Raw genomic sequence first — 25425 nt, forward strand, 5'->3', positions numbered from 1 at the left:
ATTGAAAAGGTGTGAGCCCTTCATTTTGGATCCGTGTGCACACAGGTGTTGCCGCCCTCTACTGTTGGCATTTAAAGTTGTCGTCCATGTTGAAAATTGAAGTATTTGCCTCGCAGCTACGCGCATTCCAGACGATTTCTGCTCAAAGAGGAACTTTCCTCGAAATTGCTCACAGCTCTGCAGATGATCATGAGTAATCACAAGACTTCACAGAGGATGTTTCTGTCTACTAAACACATGCAGGCAGCGCTCATGTAGCTCATATTCATGCCTCTCACACGCACGTTACTGTATGACATTCAAATGATGTCCCATTCCTTAATTATTGTTTTTTATTTCGATCAAATGTCAAATCTGAGGGAAAAAAATCTTTATAAAGCCGTAGCTTCCTTCAGATTTACAAACCAGTTCACACCCATTTCATGTGATTTATTCACCAGTCATGTTTATTCAATCAACGGCTTACACAATGTTCACATATAGATCTCTTTTGGACAGAAAATACACACAACATCAGACGACCACATACACTCGTATAACATCTTTGTTTCACAATGTGTGCAGGGGCAGCCCGCAGTCTCAGAAACATCAGATAGGGTTGCCATGGGTGCAACAATGAGACTGCCCGCATGTAAACACAAATCTCTGAACAGCGATGCAGATGATGTATCTATCAATACACACCAGCACATGTGGAATCACACAGTAAATATGCAGCTCTCATTTATGATCACATCAAAAATTTATAATTATCAGTGTGGCTTGAGAAGAAAAAATGAAGTGTAAACACAAACAATATTAAAAAGTCTCTTTTATCCCGTGTTTGTAAAAGTGGTAAGAAGCTTGTTGATGAGCCTTTTCTCCACAAGGAATGGACATGCAAGCACGGTCATTCAAGCAGCTGACGGAGAGGGGAGACAGTGGGGAGAGAGAGGATAGCGTGAGAAGAGAGTGGGAGGTATGACCCAGGAAAAATATAATTTAATCAGCACTCAACGTGACGACAAATACGGGGCAAAGCGTTAAACTTTGAAATCCAACAAGTTGCAGTCGATCTTGTAGTAGACGTAAGGATAATACTCCTGCTGACTCAGGTTCAGGCCTGGGATATCCATCGCAGACTGGAGAAGAAACACAAGAAGCAGCCGTTTGAATATCTTTAGGAATTGTTTTGAAATTATCCACTAAATCCTAAATGAGAAGCACCACACAAAGACCAGCTCTGACAGAACTTGTCTCAGTGGAAAAGATGGAAAAAATATCCCAGACTTCTCCACAATAAACTTTAGATTTTGGAGTATAAACTTTGCTTTTACTGCCTTTTTATTATAATTTAAAGTGTACAAATCAATACTGCCCTTTAGTTAGTTGGGAGCCCATTTGCAGTAACCATCTATTGCCTTTAGAGGGAGCACCAATTATATCAGACAATGATGGAGGAGTGGTAGAGACAGCAGACTCCATCCCAAAGAAAATAAAAATAGTTTTCCTAAGATTAAGATTTACAACTTGGTTATTGTTATCCAAGTTGTTTACATAAGGTTGACGTCGACGACAGTTTTCTCTCTTATGAAGCAGACGTTCCTTTTCCTTTTTGGTCACACTGCATTGTGGAAGCAGAACAATGGTACACTCAATGATTTACTGTATTTAGTTTGTGTTTTGTGTTCACTTTTGCGGTGTGGGAGATGCTAGATGTTCTGTTTTGACATCTGTCGTAAATGTCCTCCGTTTTAGAATAAATAGTTTCTTAAGGAGGTATCTTGTGGTCAGTTTAATTGTGTTATTGCTTCTGTATTTGGTTTTAATACTGAAATATCACTATATATATATTTCGTAACTTCATGTGTTATTCAGTGTTTTTGTCAATGCCAAAACCGTCTTATCAAAACACTTACGTCAATGATGGCTGCCGCGCTGCTGTCCAGATGTTTGTACAGCTCATTGAGCACCTCCCTCAGCTTCTTCATGGTCTTCTTGTTAGGCTGCAAGAGCATGGCCTGAAAGTTCACTGGCAGCCCATATCTAGAAGAACAACGCACAACGACATGAGCATGGTCAGCACCTCTTGAAAGCTCACGCAGCTTAAACAAATGGGGTGGCTGAAGAAAGGTTTAAGCTGTGTCAGGTAATAAAGACTGTGCTTCTGCACGGTTATGTTCATGGACGATGTTAGGACTGTGTCGTCAGCTCGGTACCTTAAAACAGATTCCACAAAGACCCTCAGAGCTTTAATGTGAATCCAGGCAATAAAGGCTTCACTGAAGTTCACTTTCAGCCATCGGACAAGCGGACCCTGCGGAGAGAAATAACAGTCAGTGACTTTTATTTTTGTATGCGGCAGTCTTGTAATGGAGTGTCTCAAAATGTCTGCTTCTTCTCAAAACAGTGCTAAGATCTCTTCCTGTCCTAAGTAACTGCATTTTCTGCAGGAAGAAACATTTTCCTATAGTGTTTTGTGTGTGGTCAGCGTTTTCTGAGCGCTGTCGGCTGCTACAGAAGCTACTTTCAAACAGCTGCTGGATGCAATTTGTTGTTTTAGGATGACTGGAAACACTTTTCTTACACCGAAAAGTGGAAAAATCTGGTTCTCAACGGGGGAGAGCCGTTGAACTTAAATCTACGTAACAGCACAAGACTGACATCTCCTTAAAAAAATGTGTAAATACTATGTCCATAATGTACAAAATGTAGAACCAATAAATGGTAATAAAGAAACTTCCACAGCATCCGTTTGACTTACAAACTGCTTCTTCTTGTCCGTGGAAAGCCGCGTCATTTCCTCTTTGTCTGCCTTCATCTCCTCTTCATTGTACTGAAAATCCCTCACAGTGAACCTATGAGTGAGATGGAGAGGACACAAATCAACTTGTATTAGTTTGTATAAAGAACTCAAACTTAGATTGTTCAACATGTTTAAATATGTAGTTATTTACATCCACTCAAAGGACTGGCTTCTTCTGAAAGGTTAATATTCTCATGTCACATTTTCACGCTTTTTATGATTCACACAGAGGCACGTTGTTATCATCACACAATGTAAAAACACTCACTTGTTCTCTCTGGCTTTGTGTTTGAAGTCATCCATGGCTTTCCTGAACAGAGTGACACTGAACAGGCCACTGTCACCGTCTTCAAACAGCAGACTGGAAGACAAGGTGAGACAAAATGTAATGATCAGCTCAGTTTAGACGGATTCTTAACACTAAATATAAAACATTAACAAAACCCCACTAACTAGTTTAGATGCTTGATATTGGTGTTGACAAAAGGTTTCATCAAATTAATCTGACATAAAAGGCATGACTTACTTTGTGGATCGGGGCACCACCATCTCGGCAAGTGTTTCGTATGTTTTCTGCCAGTCAGTGTATCCAGTCCTGAAAGGAGAGCAGCATTAAACTGAGCATTAGACACACCTTTTTAATTTAACATTTTAAGTCAAACAATACATTCTTGTTATTAATTAATTGCAATACTGGAGAATTAACACTCACTTTGGCACAACTACCAGCAGAGTGATGAGGTACTCTGAATCCAGTACAAAGTCTTCCTTCTTGACAATGTCAGCCAGGCTCCTTGTCATCAGGCTCCCCCTAGTGGCACACAACAGTGTTACAAAAACACAGACGCTGTGAAGGCGCCCCGTGTTGACAAAGCATTTCACTTTACAGACAATACTAAAAAGATCATGGAAAAATAATCTGTGATCCTTGAAGCTTGACAGATCAAAGACAAACAAAACACCACAATGAACTTCCTTTCTAAAGGAAGTGAAAATCTCTTTTAAAAATACAGGCTCTGAAGCCCAAATGTCATGTCAGACGCCCGTATGTACAAATTACTTACGCGTTCTTTCTTTCTAGGTTCTGCAGGTTTCCTTTCAGGTTATTGTAAGCTGATGCTCTGGCCTTCAAGTCATTGTCAATCTGGGTCACTTGCTGAAAAACATGGTGGAAAATGAGGTACATTTAAGCAATGACTTGATAGGTCTAGTCAGAAGAAAAAAAAACAGGAAAAAAACATTTCTGTAGAGAAATACTGTCAAATCTAAATGCTGACTTGAATATTTTTCCAATCTAACCGACAGACCCACCTTTGAGATGATTTCAGAGATGTTCTTAAGTGACTGTTTTATGGGGTATTTTGCCATGTCCCACTGAAATCTTATGATGTAGGTGATAAGATCAACTGAAAAAGAAAGACAACAAAAGGCCTGTCAAGCTATCATATGCTTATTATCAGATCACAGATAGGAGGTAAGTAAAGCTACAACTTTATTAACGTGATTTCAGACTTTTTTTTACCTAAACATAAAGTTTTAGTAAGTTGTTACTCTTTTTTCCTCAAGGTTTGTGAAAAATATTACAATGTGTGTATCTAAAGCTGCCCAGTTAAACTTGCTTTGTATTATTCCACTTAATAGCTGCATTTACTTTATACTAATATAATCGGGACACACAAGTACCCTAAACATGACCGTACCTCCATTGGCCAGCAGATTCTCCTGCACTTTGTCTCGACTGTCCTCCAACACGTCGGCCATGTACTGAGCCACCTTCTTCACCACACTGTGAACACGGAGGAGACATCAAAACACGCAGAGCCAACACAAACTGCAAGCACAAAACCACTGTAAAACCATTCTCCCAGCTCATGCTTGCATGACCACGACGACCTCACCCCCCCCCCCCCAATTTGACACAAACAGACACACACATCAAAAGTTTCACACATTCTTGCTAAGGTAATCTCCTGACAAGGCAATTTATAATATGGAAGACTTTCAGAGTTCAAAATTTTTAACCACACTGTTCAACAGCACATCAAAGCAGCAGCAAAGCCATGGAAAAACCCTGAGCCAAGTCACATTCGATGGCTAAGAAGTTCATAAGAAAACACACCGACCACTTTTTTCTTATTTTCAAATCATCTAGAATGCATTTTCTTCTCTTTGTGTAGTGATGAATGTTAACAAGCCAATGCATTCAAGATTTAAACACCAACATGAATGCAAACTGTTTCTAGGAATTCAGTAGTTGATTCACGTATGCAGGACAGAAACTTCAAAGAGGAACTAGATTAAAGAGGCTGTCGCCAACAAGTGAAACCGTGTTGCAAGGTTGGTCTTTCTCACAGACTTGGAAATATCCACAGAGGAAGCAAAGCAGAGCTCTAGCAGTAATGGCTGTGTGTGAGTTTTGGATGTCAGTGTTTCCAAAAGACTATAAATTACAGACCAACATGCTCATCGCACATAAGTCATGTGGTAAAAATATGACTAAAGAAAGAGATGCGGGTGTGTCACCCAACTGTAAATTGCCAAGTTTAGACTGCAAGACTCACTAGCCTCAAGTCCCTGTGAAATTCCTCATTGTTACAAGGTAAGTGAAGGGATTAGGGGACGGTAAACCGGCTACATCAGAAGGCCAGTTACACTTTTGATCTTCTTTCAAACATAAGCGATTATAACAGCCATAAGAAGAGAAAATAATTCAGAAAATCAAAGGTTTTGTCAAGTTCGAATGCAGTAGGTTGCATACCTTTCAACAAAGGAATCTAATTTGGCCAGTTCATCGGACAGTCCAACCAAGACATCTAGTGTCCCAACCTGTTTTTGGAAAAGAAAAAAATAAAACATCAGATTTCTGAGTCATCAGTCCTGAGATGTGGGTCATTTTTAAGTGGGGTCAGCAGGGTTGTGTTTGAACAGTGACATACGGGGGTTCCATCAGTCTACAGTGACATCCAGGGGGCCCTATGTGCTTAGGATGGCGCCTCTTTGTCCAGAGCCGCTCATGCATTGCTAACAGTTCCAGGAGCACATCACGGCCCCATGTAGCAGTGAGGTTAGCGGGGTTACTTTACCTTCAGCAGAGAGAGGGACCGAACCAAACGAGCTGAGCCGCTCTTTGGATGAAAACTGCACCTAACCAGTGCTTCAACATGCAGGCAACGGATCTGTGCAAAGACTGCTTCCCATACACACACTCAGTTTATTCTTGACAGTGGATACACAAGGTGAGTGACTATAATATTGGCCTTGTCATGCATCTAAAACTACTTTTGATGGAAACAGAAGTACAAAGTGTGCTGGGGGGGGAAACAAAATCTTGTCCTGATTTATAAATGAATTGCCACAGTGTAATGACTCCAGCAGCTCGGGAGAGAGAGAATCAGGGAAGCCACAATTTCAAGCAAACCTTGAGATCTGGAATGGTGAACTTGTGGTTGGTGGAGAGGTTGTTGGTACGTGTGGTGGCTGCCATCATTGTGTCCCATGTCTGCTGACACGTCTTCTCTCCAGGCGCAGAGATCAACCAAAACTCTGTCATGTTTGCAGCACCGGAGCAACTAAAGAAAACTTGAGAGGAAATATGTATTTAGACATCTGAGTGCTGTATTATTATTATTACTAGGCTTAGCATTTAATTAAAATAAACAGTCAGTACATGTTTACTTAGCTCCTAAGATAAGGTTCTGTGTTTACATATGTTTTGTCTGTAGCTAAACGTTAGCATTAGCTAGTGCTGCTATAATAAAGAGTCCTTACACTGTTTACCACTAAGGAGGCTAACAAAATAATGCTACACTAAGAATGAATGGCTTGTCCATTTAAAGCTAACGTCTACATATTTGAGCGCTAACTAGCATTGCAAAGCCATAAATAAGATTTAAAGGGTAAAGTAAAGAAACTGTAGCCGGCTTAAAAAAAAAGAGAAAAAAAAAAGAAGATGGTTAAGGTCAAGCAGCATCAAGCAGGGATTAGCTACCGTTAGCCACTTAGCTAGCTTTGCTAACAACAACAACTCAGGCGGTTGTTGCTATGGTACAACCATTTCACTCACCCGTGTATTAAAAGCGTGGCCGTAACGGTGTAATTAAAGCTTCCTTTGGTGTTTCTACGGCTTGACAACATTCATAGTTGCCATTCAGTACAGTTCGTGAGGTCTCCTGACAGCAGCATCAGAGTCAGCTGACCTGCTAGAGGAACCGGAAGGCCTCTCACACGCGCTGGCTGCTCAGGAGCGACCACAGCTGGTGGACAGCCAGGTACTGCAGCAGCAAGTCAAATTGGACAGAAATAATGTAATGATCAAATCGATACTTAACCAATACAGATGCTTATACTATTGAACATATAATATAAAATCCTCCAGGTTAAATACAATATCAGCTACTGTGCAAAACACATATCAAGACTGTGTGATTCCCCCCTGCCTGGTTGCTTGGATTTCCAGCTACCTCACTGATAGACCACAGTACGTCAGGCTGAAGGACATCACGTCTGACACTGTGGTCAGCAGCACTGGAGCTCCACAGGGGACTGTACTTTCCCCTATCCTCTTCACCCTGTACACCGCGGACTTCTGCTACAACTCTGACATGTGTCACGTCCAGAAGTTTGCAGATGACACGGCCATCGTGGGGTGTATCAGTGGCGACGAAGAGGAGGAGTACAGGAGCCTGGTGAGGGAGTTTGTTGTCTGGAGCCACAAAAACAACCTACAGCTCAACACCTCAAAGACTAAGGAACTGGTCATTGACTTTGGGAGGGACAGACCCAACCCCAGACCAGTTCTGATAGGAGCGGAGGAGGTGGAGGTCGTGCAGACCTATAAATATCTTGGGCTGTGGCTGGACAACAAGCTGGACTGGACGAGCAACACGGGGCAGCTGCACAAGAAGGCCCAGAGCAGGATGTACTTCCTGAGGAGGTTAAGATCCTTTAACATCTGCAAGAAGCTCCTGGGGATCTTCTACCAGTCTGTGGTCGCCAGCGTTCTGTCCTACGCTGTGGTGTGCTGGGGTGGGAGCACCTCAAAGGCAGACCTCTCCAGGTTGGAGAAGCTGATCAGACGGGCTGGCTCTGTGGTTGGCATGAGGCTGGACCCTCTGGCTACTGTAGCAGAGAGCAGGACACTTAAAAAACTAACGTGTATCCTGGACAATGCCAGCCACCCTCTGCACACGACCATCAGTAGCCAGAGAAGCACCTTCAGCGAGAGGCTGCTGCTCCCGAGGTGCAGGACAAATAGACTGAGGAACTCCTTTGTCCCCCGTGCCATCAAGCTGTACAACCACCACTCACTCGGGGGGAGGAGGACAAAAAGGAAAGGGGCTGAATGACTTTTTTAATTAACCTACAACATGTGCAATAACAATGTACCTGGTACTTCTCTATTTATGCAACAACCATTTATGTACAGTCGTCACATATTTATTTTTATTTATTTTTTATTTTTATTACTATTATTATTATTCTTTACTGGGTGTTTTGGTATTTGGGTTTATTATACTGTTTCCTACATGTATGTCTGACAGTGCTGTATGCGATGGAGATGTCAATTTCCCTGCGGGAACCTCCCAAAGGGATCAATAAAGTTGTCTATCTATCTATCTATCTATCTATTCCTATCTACATGCATAGCTGAGGAACTGCCATTAATGATGACTTTACTTTCCATAATTGAGCTGACATTTTCATTTGAAATTAACAAAAGCATTTTAACATTTTATTAAGGCAGCTTCAACTTTCCTGAATGGCGAGACCTCCACCCCACGCATTCCAGATGCATTATTACCTTATTAGAGCATGCGACAGACGACGATGGGTGCCAAGTCAGCAGCATTTCAGGCTTTGGGGTTACTAAATTTAGAAAAGCCGGCTCAGATTTCCTGACTTTGGGTGTCTCCTGTGCAGAAACTGAGGAAAACGCCCCCAAAGGGACATGTTTATAGTTCAGTGGGTCTGGGGTTCATTGTTTGGGACACAATGCTTGGTCTGCCTGGAGCCAACCCTCGACATCAAACAGCAGGGTTGAGTTTGCCCGTGGTTGGACAGAGGCCAGTCTGTCGGGATGTTATCAGGACACACACACACATGCCACAATCAGGGAGTCGGCAGAAGGCAGGGTGCTGCTCAGAGTCTAGTCCGTGATCTACTTAGGTTCAGTAAGGGAGAGAACTGTGTACTCTTAGCAATAACAGCAAACCGATAAATAACTTTTTATGGGCTTGATTCCATCTCCTCTCACGCATACAAATCAGTGTCCTTGCATGGACCCCAATAGACCACCTTCGGAGCTTCACACATACTGTATACTGCATGCGACAGAAAAGTGTAAAAGCATTTGACTAGAGGACAAGCATTAAATAGCTAATCTGTTGCAATGTGCGTGTTACCTTCACAAATAGTCTTCTTTCAATCAATTAGACAACTCTAATAATAATAATATGAACACTGATAGCACTAACACAGTGAAGCATCACACTTGTGTGTTGTTGAATCACTCATGCGTTCCAGGAATGAAGGTCTCTCGAAATGCTTTGTATACACTGTCTCATGTGCACGTCACCTGTTTAATCTTTAAACTAGCTTGGACAACACTGACCTGTTGGTTCCAGGTATGTTCACATACACACACACGTAACCTGCTATGTGTGTATGGGCATGCAGGGTACGCATGTCTGCACGCGTACATAAAATGTAAGGGAACAAATTTCTGTATTCAGTTTAATTCACGAAAACTACTTAAAGGTCTGGTTTTCTAAGAAACAACATACCTTTACTGTATTGCACACAGAGTTATGTCATGGGTGTATAATAATTAATTACTGCCCAGTCTATCTTTGTAAAAAAAGGAAATGAGGGTGAAGTGTGCATCATTTATTAGACTGTGTTATTGTTTGACCATCATGGTATATCTCGCTGTATCTCTCCACCTCTTTGATACGATTGTTGCACATGACATGTCCTGGGAAAGCCCAGAGATAAAGAGTGTTCCTTTTGGGTGGCATGGAAGGAAAAATGCTGCTATTTCCAGTTAATTGTGTTGGCAATAAAATTTCACAAATATCTGCTGGCTACTGTTAGCTCAGAAATATTCTAACGTTCTTGTGTCAGTTCTTCTAGGGAGATTGCTTTTGCATTTTTTTTTTTTTGTTATATTCCTACAACCACTGGCTTTATATTTCCCTGCTTAACATTCAGGCCAGTGTGAGGAGATGTTTGTTTGGAGTTCCTCCTTACTTAGCAACATTCTTTGGCAAAGAAAAGGAGGTGAAACCACTTCTGAGTGACTTAACAACTCTAGATCCTCTTGCATAAGTCCTGTATACACTGGGTTTAGCCACTTACCCATGTTCACATAATGGATGAATGTTAATAGGAACAGACACTGTAGAACTACAGTCTCAATTTGGGAACATTCAGTACCTAAAACAGTATTTTATGGATGAAATATATAGAAAGCAATCAATTTTGTTGGAAGTGTTTGATTATTTTATTTTCTCATTATTGGAATATGTTATTTGTTTATTTTTGCCTGATGACTTGTGGTGATTTTGGGTTAAAAATGGTCTATCTAAAGCCTGTGAGTTGATGTTATCTGTTCACAGTGTTTGCAAATATGAATTCCTGCTGCACAATGCAGCCACTGGAGTATTTGCCCTCACAGTGGGTGTTACACATGTCCCTCTGTCGCATACCCAGAGGCTACGATGGCTATTATGACCCAAACAATGGAAATCAAACATGGTGCTTTACTGGAAGTCCCTCTAGATGCTATGTGTGATTAGCCTTATATATACATAGTCTCATTTAGCATCGGAGAAAACAGGCACAAAACACGGAACAGCTTTTGTGTTGCGGTCATCGGAAAAGACGCAGCCTCTCCAGCCTTTACAATGGACTCCAAGCAATAGTTATATTACTGAAACAAACACTGGCATTGTTTAATTTTCTCCAAGGAGCACTCAACGCTCATCTAACACGCTGTAGAATTTTACAGTTATGTGAAAGAAACAAAAGATTATGAAGTGCTTTGTAATCCAAAATATGATGCGCGTCAATCTGGGATATTGCTTTGTTATTGGTTAGTACTGTGGCTTCTAGGTGGCCTTGTGTGCACTTCACCAGATCCTCGAAAACATCTCAGGGTAAATTCAGAACATGTTTGCTTGCACGTGCATTTCAAGGGTATAATTTTTGTTGGTTAGTACTGCATGTCCCTGTCACTCTGCAGAAATTCCTTGAAAACAGTGAGCTTTGGGAAGACTGAGCTGACCACAAAGCAAACTGCTGAACAGAGACTTTGACTGTAGGAGGTAGACGGATCACTGCAATGATCACAAACAGCAAAAGCAAGCATAATGTCATATGTTTCTGAATATATGTAAAACTAAATACTATGCATAAAAGACATACAGTATAGGAAATATTTTCTATTTGGGGTAAGCTATTCTTAATACCAGGGTGATGTGAGCGTTGATGTTGAGTCGAACCAGCGCCAGAGAAAACACTTCCCTTCTGTTTGGCTAACAGTAGCTGAGCTTTCCTTGGCACCCTCCTTCTCCAGTGTTGAGGAGGAAGACATGCAAATTGCTCCTCTTGAGGGAAAAAAATACCCTCTGCCCCAGACAGCGTTTTCAGAGGCAGTCGCAACTTCTCAAAGTCACAACAACATAGGCAAGGAGACAGGAGGGTGCTGCTTGAGCTTGAATTTGAAGACAAAATACATGTATTCATCTACTGCATGCTCATAGGACTGATGTTTTGCAGCTGTTGCTTATAAGAAAAAATAAATAAGGATATTTGTGCCAGCTTTGTTGGACAGCATTTTGTCCTTATTACTGAGCCATGGAAAATACCATGAAGACATAACACAGGTAATTCTTGGGCAATTTGACTTTTTATCACACAGTGCAAGTTATTAGATATCATGTTTACAGATGATAGCTTGTAGTCAAAAATAATTTGTGATTTAATTTCCTAAAATATTTCTGTAATAATTCAGGAAATTGTTTGTGGGGGGGAAAGAAATAATAAAAAATGAAGATTATTATTATTGACGCTGTTGCAGGCTATAGTTATAATTATGATTGTATTATTAAATGCTTCATCTATTTTCATTTTGTCCTCTACTGCCATGTTGTAAAATTGCGTCTCTCAAGCAAGTTCCATCTTAAATCAGTCAAACTAGCATCATTGAAGTAGAATCAAACCGGAAAATAATGTTTATATCATTTGTAATTATTATGTAATTTTAATGAACATTCTTTAAGAAAATATAACTTATTAAACTTGTAGTACTGGTTATTATTTTATATTTTTTTGACACAAAAAGTTGTTGTTTGAATTATTAAAGAAAAAGATGCAACGTGTTTAATAATATGGATTTTATTTTGACAATTAAACCGGATATGTGAGTGTTAATTTGTGATGCGCTTGACACTAAAGTCTGTCCGTCCGTCTTTAACCGTTAGCCCGACATCCGCTGTTGTTGTCCCGCTCGGTCGTAACGAATGATCCGTGCTAGCTGGCGTCGCCTTAATCTTCAACGACAAAACCTGGAACTCACCCCCAATGCCGATGGCAGTTATTGTTTTCTCTTTTAGTAACCCCACCACATTTTAAAAATTCCGCCTAAAAAGAAAAAGCGTTCTGTCCCCTCTTTTGGGTTTTCAGCAAACGTAAGTAACGCTAGCTAACCGCGTTGTTAGCTTCCCATTAACGTTAGCATGTTGTTAGCTGCGTATACCGGGTGAACTAGTGTAAATTTGAACGAACGCTAACGACATTTTGTTAAACATAACGATGAGTGGCAGTATTATTTAGGAAATTATGCAACTGTTTTTGCAAAACATCGTATTTACATTGTGAATATCTATGTAGCTTAGGCTAATACCGTAATGCTAACGTCACCAATGAGTAGAAATAGTACATGACCTGTCAAAACAACAAGCTAGGCAACTTCAGTTAATACATTAATTTATGCCAAGGTACTGTATATTATTGCTTTCAGTTGGCACCAGGCAGCTTTGTATATGGCTAAATAGGCCTGGTACAGATAAAACAAACATAGCAACGAAAATTATTCAAATTTTGCTAAGCTACTAATGACCGCATCAGCTCAGTTGCTTCCTGATAGTCATAGCACGACATTTCAAACATTGAAACACAGCCTTTACATAAAGAAATCAAGTTTCAAAAAACGAATTTTAAGATGCTTAGTAATGATTCCTCCACCATCCTGTCAATTAGATGTACAAACGGTGCATAAATCTAAATAAATACACACTGGAGCATGGGTCAGTGAGAGAAACCGTTAATTTCCTCGTCAGAGTTTTGTCTGTCATTGATTATTTATTTATTTATTTATTTTTTTTTGTGTGCCCTGTCTTTATCTGCCTCATTGCAGGTGTACAACAATTACCCAGAAGATCTAGGGGCGGCTCTTTACCGAGAGTCATTTGACTTCAACGCCGAGCCACCTTGGGATCCTAGCTGATAGTGGACGAGTTCATCCCAGGACTCATCCATGTGAGCACATTAGCAAGAACTAGAAAATTCATGCATCCTCTTTGATTGTAGGATTGAGGGTATTTTCAAAAAAGAACTTTATAAATGTCTACTGTGTGTGTGTATGTTTGCGTGCCATTATTTATAAATCCACTGTAACAAAATGCGTCATTTGAACTCTAGACAAAGGGATAAATTTGTAAATTAGCAAGCAGCTTGTCCCAGATAAATCACAAACTGTCTATTGTTATTTTAGTCCTGCTGTTTTAGATCTTTTTTTAAGAACTTGTGATAAAATATCAGTACGCCAGGCGTGTGCTGGTCTGCCTTTACCTGCAGCAGTTCTCTCCTGCTTAGATGTCGCTGCAGTGAAAGAATTCAAGCTAATATGTAAAATGTGCACTTTCTGTCTTTTTTTTTTTTTTTTTTGTCATGATTATAATTTATTAACTAGTCATGTAACATAATCTTTTACAAGTCTGATGAAATGAGTGACACAGTTGACACATTTTCTAAATTACATAATGTCTTGGTGGATTTTTAAAGACAGGATTGGGTAGAGCCATCTCCTAATGTCATATTTTCTTTTACTAATGTTTCAGCTGTGGACATTTCATAATTGCATTACTTTAATATCAATGTGAAAAAGGAAACTGTGGAGACACTAAGGAGATTCAGCCCTTTTTTTCTGTCTTGGTTCTGTTGCTTGTATCAGCTTTGCCACAGTGTGCAGCACAGCAGTTTGTTTTTTTTTAGGCGCATAATTCGTCTCCCCATGTAACCTCTCAGAACCATAGACATTTCACATCAGGTCCAGTCCAGACTGCTGTGGCTCGCTGACATATTGTGTAACATTACTGAAAGTAAAGTTGTAACATAGACCCCGCCAGTATTGTACCTAAGTTAATGCCATCAGAAAGAATCTTTACGGGTCACCAGCTCCAGGCTTAATGGTGATTGTTGGGAGTAATTGATGGTAAAGTAACTGAACCCTGTGCCCCAGACTATGTGTTTTCACGGCGGCTTTTTAGAAGAATGGGCCTCTTCCACAAAGCTACCCTGTGACGTGGAACCCGTTCTCGCCCCTGATTGGACGCTGAAAGTGACTTGTTTGATTGCAGATATCGGCGAGGGTTTAGAAAAGATAAACTAGAAAAGAGCTGGGCAACATCATGGAATATGCATTATCCAAATATGACGGAACTTTTCTATTTTTTTGTACAGTTTGTTGCATAAGCCTAGGACCCCAGGGACTCGAGAGGGAGCGAGCGAGACCACTTTGGACTAGCCACATTCTTTATGCCTGTCGGATTCGAAGAAAACGGTTGAGAGGATGAAAGGAATCACTGATGAACCGCAGTATTCTGTTGGCCTACTGGAAGGAGGCACAGCCATCTGTGACGTGATTGACAGTCACATCTTTGAACAAACACTGGTAAGGACTTTCATTGTAATAATTTGTATAAACTATTAAACTAATAAAAAAAAAAGCAAGATAGTAATTGTATTATAATTCATTCGTGCATGCAACCCTTTGTGAAATCTTGCAGTGTGAATTAATGAGCACATGGTATTGGTGTCTCTTTTCTGAGTCATGTCCGTTTCCTTCTTCCTCAGTCTGAGAAGAACGCATTCTTCGTAGCAGACCTAGGAGTCATAATGAGACAGCATGTTCGCTGGCGAACCCACATGTCCCAAATTCGACCCTACTATGCTGTCAGATGCAACAGCAGTCCAGCTGTGATTGAAGTTCTTGCTGCCCTCGGCACTGGATTCATATGCACTAACAAGGTGTGCTTTAACAACACATTAGAGCTCAGATGTACAGACCCTCCCTCTTAAATAGAATTTTTTTGTATGCCCAGTTTTTAAATTTCAGTTAAATAACTATTTATATATCATGCAGGGTGGAGATGATACAATGAAATGTTGTCATATAGTAGAGTAATGAAATAAGGTTGTGTCTTTACTTCTTTAAATTTCAGTCTGAACTTGAGCTGGTGCAGAGTCATGCTATTCCCTCTGAAGACATCATCTACAGTGGTGTTTGCAAACAGGTCTCCCAGATTAAATACGCTGCTAAGAACGGCATTGACCTCCTGGTGTGTGACAACGAAGCGGAGTTACGCAAGATTTCTCGCTGTCACCCCAATGCCAAGTAAGCATTTATATGTATTAGTCCTAGTGTAAGTAGTCATGTGACTGGTGAGCTGCCATTTCAGCATTGTTGAGTAGTTTGTCAGTCATTACTCAGCATCTAATGTTACATAAATTACTAAAAGCTCTGTAAAAAAGTTGTGGTTCAGTGTGCTGACTTTGTAATTAATCTCATCTGGATTCTGAGCAAAACTGTAACCAAGGTTCTTTATTGTCTGTGTTAATTCAGGCTGCTGCTACAGGTATCCACAGAAGCATCTAACCTGGACGATGAGATGAGCATGACATTTGGCTGTTCCCTCAAGGACTGCAGGCATCTGCTGGAGAGTGCAAAGGAGCTGGGCATGCAGGTTGTGGGGGTCAGGTGAGACATGCAGGAAAACAAGTACAAGACTCTTGTGCAACAAAATATGTAACCCATCCCGCAACGGAATACAATTTGAACTGTTTATTGAAGTACAATAATTGACTGCCTTTTTTTCTCTCACAGGTCTCATATTTCTGGAGCCTGTGAGGATGAGCAGGTGTATGTTCATGCCATTTCTGATGCCCGTTGTGTCTTTGATATGGGAGTAAGTAATAGTAACTGTTGTTACTGCATGATCTGTAGTTGCTATGTAGTGTGTATGTATTTGCTATGCCTCATTTACAATTTCTTTCTATTACACACAGTACGTTGTTTTGCACAGCTCCAAGGTTGACACAATACTGTTAAAAATTTGTGCCCTGGATAAATATTTACAAATTTTTCTCTGCCACAGGCGGAAATTGGCTTCAACATGACAATCTTGGACATTGGAGGTGGATTCGGTGGCTCTGAGACCCAGCTGGAACTGGTCAGTGTCTTTCTAGTTGCTCATTACATGATACTAATTTTGGGCATGCCGGGCAGTACGCTTTAACTTCTGTAACTTGTGTAACTTGTGTAACTTGTGTTGAGAGAAATGGTATGAAATAGACTGTAATAGACAGAAATATTGCATTAGGCCAGACTTTACTAATCCGCCTTTCACTTTCTCTTCCCTTCTCTTTGTTCATGTTTAATTTCTCTTTCTTTCTCTCTTTTGTTCTTTTGTTCTCTTTCTTTCTTACACACACAAACACGTCATTGGAAGATACAGATCCACTTATTCCCTTGCCTAACCTACATCTGTCGCTCTTATTTACTAAACCTGTTGTGTTGTTACTAAGGAAATTAACCTCCCATGGCTGCACTGAGCTCATCTGCTACCACTTTTTTTTTTTTTGTTCCTGCTCTGAGATTATTGTGAGAAACTCCTTGCCCGAATTAACTCAGTCACCTAAATAATATTTCGAGGTGTATTTACTGCTCATTAGCCTACTTTATGACATAAAACTACAATATTGTCGGGAGAGATGGAAGATGAACATGATTAGAAATGTCGCAGTTATGATCAAGATGTCCTACAGTGGTGGTTGGGGCTCGGCCGGTGCAGATTAACTCTCATAACAGGTCACGTGGGTGCAGGTAAAAAAACGCTGACCCCCCACAGGTCTGATGTAAACCAGTGCGATTGAATTAAACAATGTCTAAATGACAGTTTTAAAGGCCGCTGTCATCTCTTTTGCAGATCAATAGTACAGTGATGTCTATGGTGGACCTATACTTCCCTTCATCCACTGGAGTTTCCATCATTGCTGAGCCTGGAAGCTTCTTTGTGTCTTCTGCATTCACCCTGGCTGTGAACATTGTCTCCAAGGAAGTGGTGGCACGTGATCGCCAGGACCTGGACAGCGGTCAGTGGCATGATGTTGTGTTCCCTTGTAATGAGTATTATTGTCCCGGGAATTTGTTATGCCACCGAGTCACTCTAGCAGCTATTCTAAACTATCCAAATATGTGGGTCCCAATCTGCAAAATAAAACTAATTTTGCCCGCCACCTCTCTGAACAGATGACCTGTCTCTCAACGAGGAGCCAGAGTACCATTACTACATCAACGAGGGAGTGTACGGATCATTTGCCAGCAAACTCTCAGAGACACTGATTGCTGCTCCATCTGTTCACAAGGTGAGTTTCAAAGATTCAACCATGGTACATTTTCTTCTTCTACGCTTCTGCATTATCTTGGTTTAAATGTTGAGGCAGTTATATATATTTGACTATACATTTCTATAGTTTCTATAGTTATCCCTAGGGATAAATAAAGTATCTATCTATCTTCTTGGAAAGAAGGTAGCACCACTCATAACAAATATCTCAACTCCCTGCTCGTTTCACATTTAAGTTAACATCGACAGTGCAGATAACTTTGTTCTCGTAGAATCATTTACGACGACCGCACTTCAGATTCTTCTTGCTTTCCAATGTATTACTTCTGCTTCGATCACTACCTGATTTCCCAAACAGTGTGGGTCAAGGTCATGTTACTGTGAAAATGTGCGTGCATTAATCACACATTTAAAAGATTAACAGCATTGAAAAAGAGTTTGCTTTAAATTGTTATTAAGGCATTAGCTTTGACAGCCCTATTAAATTCATCTTTATTCATATCAGCAAACACCTTAATCAGCATAAGTGGCGTAACTTTACACCCCGTAGAATGACTAAATAATCATCTTTAATGCTCTGTTAGCAGAACACCTACCTGGATGCTCCAGTGTTCAGCAGCAGCCTGTGGGGTCCTTCTGGGGATGAACTGGACCAAGTAGTGGAGCACTGTCTGTTACCTGAGCTCAACATTGGAGACTGGCTCATGTTCTCACATGCTGGGGCCTACAGTCTGGGTCAGCCACTGTGCACCTCCACTGACTCCCCACCTCCTCCTGTCTACTATGTCATCTCCACTAGAGACTGGTACGGATCTCAACGATGGCATATTTTGGAGTGTAGCGTTTCAAAGAAGTCTATAAAGAAAGTGCCCTTTATTGTCTTTTGTGTTTTGTGATTTGTATTTGTTTCTCCACCAGGTTCGAGATGCAGGACACTGGTGTCACCCAAGAGGCTACGCTGAAGAACTTCTCACTGGTTCCTTACTTTCTCAATTCCTGCCAAACAGAGGCTGCACTGTCTGTCCCAGCTTAGCAATCATCTGGCTTTCCTTTCTGGTTTCTGCTGCTCGCTTCCTTTGGTCCACATTCCACCAGTGTGAGCTCAACCGAACTGCGCAGATAGTGCTTGTAGTATGCGATTAGACCTGGAAAACCCAAGTAAATTTTAAATAGTATGCAATAAAATGGATGACTCCTGACAAGATGGACGCATTCTTCTGTTTGCTTTGAGTGTCCCATGGAACTACAGTTTACACTTTTACCCTAGATATATAAGGATTTTAAATGATTATATTTGACAGATGTATTATCTATATCTCCATTGCTGTCGCCAGTGTTGTAAAATAAGATGTGTATCTTTGAGTGAGGCAGCGTATTTAAAAGAAACACAGTTCTGAGCTCTTGTAGGGAGTTTTGCTACAAGAAATGTATTTATGATTTTAACTGGTTGTATAGTTTATTTTGTGTGATAAGCGTTTGACTCCAATATTACATTTAAAATCTTTTCGTTCTTCTCAGTGCTTTTAAAGTAAGAGCTTGCGGCACAACATTGCTGCACGCATGAAGGTGCATTTATCCGTCCATGTGATGGAGTAAATGCAGCATGTGTGATCAGTGTGCGGTGTCTCCCTGACACCCATTCATAGAAAGAGATTCTTACAGCCTGCAACTGGCCTGGATTGTAGTAAACTGGCAAATGTGTGTTTGTGCAAAGCGCTGAGTAGCTTACTCCCAAGATCAGCGAAGGGACGGCAGGTAACTACGATGCATTGATAGCAGAGTAGGTTTATTTGACAGCATGTGCTGCAGAGAGAACACAGAAAGTGTCGATGGATAATGAATCGGCTGACATGGAATGGGATATTTAAAAAAAATAAATAAAAATAAATCGAAGCATAATTTATAATGTTAAAACCATTAATTTTCTTTCAATTTCTACTGATATTTATATGGTATATGTTTTCAACGTTCATGTTCAAAGAACATTGCAGTATCTCCTCACTTTGCAAGTGTACTTGCATAGTGTGTACCATATCTGTGAAGTTGTCTCCCAATCTGTGTCTAAGGCATGATAAATTATCACACATTTGTCTGTCATTAACTTGTAGCCGTGCGCGTTTAAATGAATATTAAACAGCTCATTGACTGGACTGTGAATCAGTGTGTGTGTGTGTTTTATTAGCACAGTAAATATTGGACAGCGAATCCTTGCTTCTGTTAAAGATAAAGCTAAAACTGATAGCAGTACCATAAACTGATCAGTTGATCTTATTGTCATTTTAATGTGACACTACGGAGGATCTGGACAAAATAATGAACAAGAGAAAATACTGTGCTTATGTGTAAGTTTAATAAAGGATTCTACTAAAGCTGCATTGTGCAAAACATTGTGTAACAATTAGATTCTCATGAAACAACATTCTTTGGTCAAATATTACCGAAATGTAAAAACATTTAAATTTGCAAAAGGATTTTACACAATACTATCTACATATTTAGATATTTTCTGTGAAATCGCTCAGTTTAAGGTGACATAGTGTTTCAAAGTTAAATGTAAACAGCCCCGTTATCAGCTAACTGGAAACATAAATCAACACAAATGAGGCGAACAGTCCTCTGTGCACTGAGACTCTCACATTTGCTTTCACAGTTTTTTTTCCTTTCTGATCAGTCTCAGGAGGAGTTTCTTGACGGGTGACTCTGAATGCTGTGGATGACCCCTAAAGTCCAGCAGCGTGTCTTCCTCGCTGCCAGGTGTCGCCGGGCATGCTTGGCCAGGTGGTCGCTACGCATGAAGCGGCTGAGGCACATGGGGCAGGCAAACCTTTTCTCTCCGGTGTGCGTTCGCCGGTGGCGAGACAGCTCATCTGATCGAGCAAACCGCCTCTCGCAGCCCTCCCACTTGCACTTGAAGGGTTTCTCACCTGTTGGATGACACAGAGTAGCGGAGAATTTGAGCACACGGGAAATACGGAAAGATCTAGAGCTATGGTATCTTCATTCAGTTTCTTTGTGAAATATCTAAAAAAGAATTAAGTATCAAATCTGTTCAAACGTTGAAATCTTTCATCTCTTACCTGTGTGTGTCCTCATGTGGGCCTTGAGATGGGAGCTCTTGAAGTAGGTCTTGCTGCAGTCCTCATGGGGACAAACATGATTGCGTACACGGGACACTTCTGGCTGCGGCGGGGTGTGTCTTTGCTCTGATATGACACGACCAGGTGCGGGGGCGATGGCTGCTAATTTGGTACCACTAGAGGTCACTGGTGCGGGGTGTACATAGAAAGTGGGAAGAGATGGCTGAGGAACAAGGAGCATTACGGGGCCTTTTGCCAACTGACCCCCTACAAAGACGACCTGGGCCGGAGAAGCCGTTTTTGGTTGGGGCGGTGCATGTTCTTGGTTGTGCTGCTGCTGCTGTAGTGGTGTGTGCACTGCTGATGGCACAAACAGTACGTGTTGCTGCTGACTCTCAAAGGCTGGGGCAGGCTTTTGCGTAACAGTTGGGGAAGCAGAAGAGACAGGAAGAATCTGGTTGTAGACAGGAGATACGACACCAGTGAGGACAGACTGCGGTGCTGAATTATCTAAATTATCTAAAAAACGCATCTTGGTCTGACTAGATTCAACCACATTTGGCAAAATCTCAGCTGAAGCTCTCCGTGCAATACTCTCCTCAGAGGCTCTGGTGGTTGTGCCATCCTCACAGTCCTGATCTGTTTTAGAGTCTTTTTCATGAACCCAAGGGAGTCCGTCTTCCTCCGAGACGCGATGAACGTCACAGGAACAGCGCTGACCATCTGCAGTGTGGCGGATTACTGTTGTGCATCTGTACCTCGGCTGAGAAACAGCAGCGTGTTTGTGCAGAGGAGTCTCTACTGTATGTTGATGTAGTTTCAGCGCTGAGGGTGGATGGAAGACCTCGAGGAGAGGTGGGCTGTAAGGCGGTGTCATGCACTGGAAGAAAAACCCAGAAATAATTTGTAAATTCTGTCATAACAGAACAATTAATATAACTTTCTATGGCAACCATTTATTGTAAATTGAAGGGTAGATAAAGGGTCAAGTCATTATCTAGGCCAACTTACTGAAGGAGAGTCTTGTAGGACAGGCGAACCAGCGGGGACGGAGTCGTCCTCTGAGCACTCTGAGGAGGGAGTTAGCGGTCTGAATTGTCTCAGGCTGAAGTTCCCCGTCTTCCAGTGCTTGGTCATGGACATCAGAGCTTCTACGGCCTCCATGTCACCTGCACCCATGGGAGCAGGCTGGCTCTCACCCTGGACGTCTGAGTGTTGTTCTTCAACTTCCATGTTACAACTGTGGAAAAAAAAAAGGGCATCAATGAGTGTTAGACAACATTATGGATTTACATGATCAAACACTCAAGTACAAGTCTTAAAGTCTATTGATTTTTGCCATCAGTCTCCATTTAGCATATGTAAAGGAGCATGTGAAATGAGCATGATCTGCAGCTGCTCCTCAGCACAGGGGCCCTTTCACCTACTTTCTCTGGGGACAAAAGCAGCAGACACACAACACCTAAACCGCCCCTTCCTGACCTGACCTAGCCTGGCCTGGCCTGGCAGAGACCACCATTAACCATCATATGTGATGGATGCACGGGATACGTTACTCAGACTGTGATATAAGTATATTATAAAAGGGTTGACTATGAGCATGAGGCTATCAGTTATAAATAAATAAAAAAAACACAATGTCATAATATTTTTATCCACAAAAAAGTCTTGTCATCAGAGTGCAACAGAGGCCAAGATGGCAATTGTGATGCTGAAGAAATAAAACTACTTACATCTATACGCGAGGTTGTGTGAAGTGTTCAGGAAAATGGATTAACCCCTGACTCGGAGCTCGTCCTTACTTAGGTCTGGTGTGTGAACATTTGAGACCAGGATTGCATGTTTCCGCTCAGCCTCGCTCCCATTCTACGTTTCAAAATGCGGTGGCGGAAAAGGTGGGCGTGGCCTAACTCGGGGCCCAATTGGGCGCAAAGGTGTGCTAGACGCCGACCAATAGGAGAGGGGCTCGGTGCGTGATCGGGGGCTGACGGCGCCGTGGACCCTGCGTGGTACACAACAGCACGGGGGTGTGAAAAACATTCTCGTCCACCTAACCCCCTAACCCCCCCCCGAATACACACAGACACAGAATGAGTCACTTCACCCTATTCCTCAGTCAGGGCAGAAACTCTGGTATGACTAATCACATTTTGGAGTTATGACACTGAATCTCTGAAAATAAGATGCTCTAATATAGATTGACGTTATAACACAGGTAAGTGCATAACAGTATATTTAAAAATAAACTTTCCAGTGCAAAGAAGGACAAACTTCATCTTCACATCTGGTGCGTAGGTCGCCAAAATACTATTGTCACTGTCATTGCCAAGCCATTGCATCAGAAAGATGACACTGAGGATACAGCGCATGTCAAAAATTATGGTTAGTGGTTTTGGCTGTAATGCAGACATTTCTTGTGAATGATTTTAATGTGTGAGTGGAATTTCTTTTCTTTTTTAAGAATTTCATGTAAAAAAAAAAGAAAGAAGGAAAGATAGAAAAGAAACTGCAAAACTTACAAACTTCCCACAGTTACCGAGCTGACCTGGTCTTTCCTATCAATATAAATGATTTTTCACTTGATTTTTTATTTTTTAATGGGCAGGCCCCTTGTCTTTTGAGGACGAAAAAAAAAGAACAGGAGCCAGCAGGAGATGGCCTCAGGGCAGCCCTGTGGATTAGGCAAGTGTCAGCTGTCTAGACCTTCCTGCACAGCACAGAGAACCAGAACAAAAGGGCGGCTGTGGACACACAATGGAGAAATACACACACAGACGCACAGAGCATTTGACTCTGTCTGGCACTGTGGGATGTTCCTCAAAAGCATATTTGCTGGATGAGAAAAAAAAAAATGAGACCCTAACCACACTGACGCTGCCGGACAAAAATGTGTTTTGTGAAAAGCACAAATGACAATCCACTGACCAAAATCACATACCGTATTCATATACAGGACATGCACAGTTTGTCATTCTGTACTTACAGAAACTTTATGCATAACTCATATTTCGACATTTATGTGTGAATTATATCTATATAGTATTTATAAGCAATGTTTTTTAAGAATGTGTTATGTATTATACTTCTATTGCCTTAAATTATTTACTCAGAGCTTCATTCATACATCAGTATGTCACATGTGTCGAGTTGATTTCATTTTCTTCTCATTTTATCAAGTAACTTCAATGATCAAAGAAGCCCTAACACATAAAGATCGACTTACTCATTATGATACATACTGAAATAATGAGAGCATTTAACAAGCAGTTGCATTATGGGAAGTGTAGGATCACGGTGGAAATGCAGAAGGCTGTTAAATTTCTGGAGCAGTCCTTTGGCTGACATGTTCCAATGATTGTAACCGTTATCAAATTTATGAATTAAGATAAGATAAGATTTTTTTTATATCCCACCGTGGGTAAATTTACAGTTGCTGCACACAGTCCAAAGGACACGAGATAAAAAAAGTAAGACAATATATATTTAAAGCCCTTCAGTTTTGTGAATTCTTTACTTTGGCAGTACTATGAAAATCAATGGCTTTGGCAAGAGCAGAACTGATTTAAAGCGGCACTAATTGATTTTCTTTGACCCTTCGAAGGCTACAGAACAGGCTTAAAACAGAACCTTATTACATCATACAGGTGGCATGGCAGATGCTCTAGTATAAACTGCCTTACGTTTCATGAAAATTGGCTTTCAGTTGGAGTTTTTGTTGACCAAAAGAAATGCAAACTGAAACAATGATCAAAAAATATATTAAAAATAAATACACTAAAATCTGTACTGTCACTATTAATGATGTCTTTCATATTAATCTGTTGATCACAGCTTTAAACCATACATTTTAATATTTTTAATACTTGTAATGCAATAAATAAATGACTAAATAAGTAAATTAGTAAAATGTCTTCTGTCCTGTTTTGTCCTTTTACCTATTTCAACAGGATTTAGACCACATTCAAACTCCAAATGCTGCAAAGACAATTGTCATGACAGTAAAAAGAACACGTTTTGTTCATTGGCTGCCCTGGTTTTGTAGGCATGGCGCCATAGGAGACCCAGATTTGTGGTCGTGTTCTTTAAAGCAGAATTTCAGCATCTCTGTTATGTTGTGCAATGTACAAATTGAGTTTTTTCTGGAATCTAGCGTTGACCTAGATGATAAAACGTCCTGTATCAGCCACTTTCAAGCTGAGTTGATTGGGATGTGAGACCATCTACACTTTCTGTTCTTTTTTTTTTTTGCTATTATGGAAGTGTTCATTTCTATGTGTGTTCAAAGAAGTTTAGTAACAGGAACAGCTCCCTGCTTCTGTTTATTCCTTGGACACGTGTAAGCCAATGTAATATATTATAGCTCTGCAGCAGTCTGTGACTGGGTGTAGCGGGTGCAGCAGGTTTGTGACAGGGGTCTGGGCTGACGTGGTGTTAACAGACAGAGTTACCTTCTCATGATCTACCCTGGCTAGTCCTTTCAAGATATGCCACAGCCAGCACTAAGAGGAGTTATTTAAGTCTACTCTCCATGACAGTGATCAACTTACCCCTGTCGGAATACCTTACGCTTCTGTTTGTGGCCTAACTGCCAGGTGTTGGTCATTGATCCCATGATCTATGAATAAAAAATGATCTTTTAATGTTTCTTATTGGCGGTGTAACTCAATGATTTTTTATAACAGCGTGAAACATTCAGAAACATTCACAAAAAAATTCAGGCTCAAATTAGCTCATATCCTAAACCTCTGGACCAGCTAAGCTAGTTCTGAGGATGTGGCAGTTTCCTGGCTCTGACTCGTTGTACACATTAACCACACCAGAGGTCATTTGATAACTCATGCCCACCCACCTAAAAATAGCTCCAGATTTTTTCCTG

General features: G+C 41.0%; 3 protein-coding genes across 5 annotated transcripts; 1 reads left to right on the forward strand and 2 right to left on the reverse strand.

Annotated features, from left to right (window-relative positions):
* Nucleotides 1–355: 355 nt before the first annotated feature.
* Nucleotides 356–7107, reverse strand: LOC311497280 (V-type proton ATPase subunit C 1-A-like). The gene is made up of 13 exons (XM_084557522.1): nt 6849–7107; nt 6204–6364; nt 5544–5611; nt 4486–4571; nt 4097–4191; nt 3850–3941; nt 3498–3596; nt 3312–3380; nt 3054–3146; nt 2744–2837; nt 2199–2296; nt 1899–2025; nt 356–1121 (listed from the first exon to the last, which is right to left on the reverse strand). Exons 2-13 carry the CDS (start codon nt 6333–6335, stop codon nt 1023–1025), a joined length of 1152 nt encoding a protein of 383 aa, XP_084413648.1. The 5' UTR covers nt 6336–6364; nt 6849–7107; the 3' UTR covers nt 356–1022.
* A 5136-nt stretch (nt 7108–12243) lies between these two features.
* On the forward strand, nt 12244–19637 carry LOC311496379 (antizyme inhibitor 1-like). Of its 2 annotated transcripts, none has more exons than XM_084556220.1 (12): nt 12244–12474; nt 13203–13324; nt 14528–14738; nt 14921–15094; nt 15289–15461; nt 15690–15824; nt 15951–16032; nt 16222–16296; nt 17053–17218; nt 17376–17491; nt 18057–18277; nt 18391–19637. In XM_084556220.1, the coding sequence occupies exons 3-12, from the start codon at nt 14637–14639 to the stop codon at nt 18503–18505; spliced, it is 1359 nt and encodes a 452-aa protein (XP_084412346.1). In that variant the 5' UTR covers nt 12244–12474; nt 13203–13324; nt 14528–14636; the 3' UTR covers nt 18506–19637. The 2 variants fall into 2 exon arrangements, with proteins under 2 accessions (XP_084412346.1, XP_084412347.1); XM_084556221.1 differs by having other exon boundaries at nt 18060–18277; nt 18391–19636.
* A 190-nt stretch (nt 19638–19827) lies between these two features.
* On the reverse strand, nt 19828–22440 carry LOC311496380 (Krueppel-like factor 10). Of its 2 annotated transcripts, XM_084556222.1 has the most exons (4): nt 22283–22440; nt 21561–21789; nt 20550–21429; nt 19828–20396 (listed from the first exon to the last, which is right to left on the reverse strand). In XM_084556222.1, the coding sequence occupies exons 2-4, from the start codon at nt 21780–21782 to the stop codon at nt 20146–20148; spliced, it is 1353 nt and encodes a 450-aa protein (XP_084412348.1). In that variant the 5' UTR covers nt 21783–21789; nt 22283–22440; the 3' UTR covers nt 19828–20145. The 2 variants fall into 2 exon arrangements, with proteins under 2 accessions (XP_084412348.1, XP_084412349.1); XM_084556223.1 differs by lacking the exon at nt 22283–22440 and having other exon boundaries at nt 21561–22142.
* Nucleotides 22441–25425: the final 2985 nt, after the last annotated feature.

The sequence above is a fragment of the Chelon labrosus genome, assembly GCF_963514085.1.
Source record: "Chelon labrosus genome assembly, chromosome: 12".
NCBI lineage: Eukaryota > Metazoa > Chordata > Actinopteri > Mugiliformes > Mugilidae > Chelon > Chelon labrosus.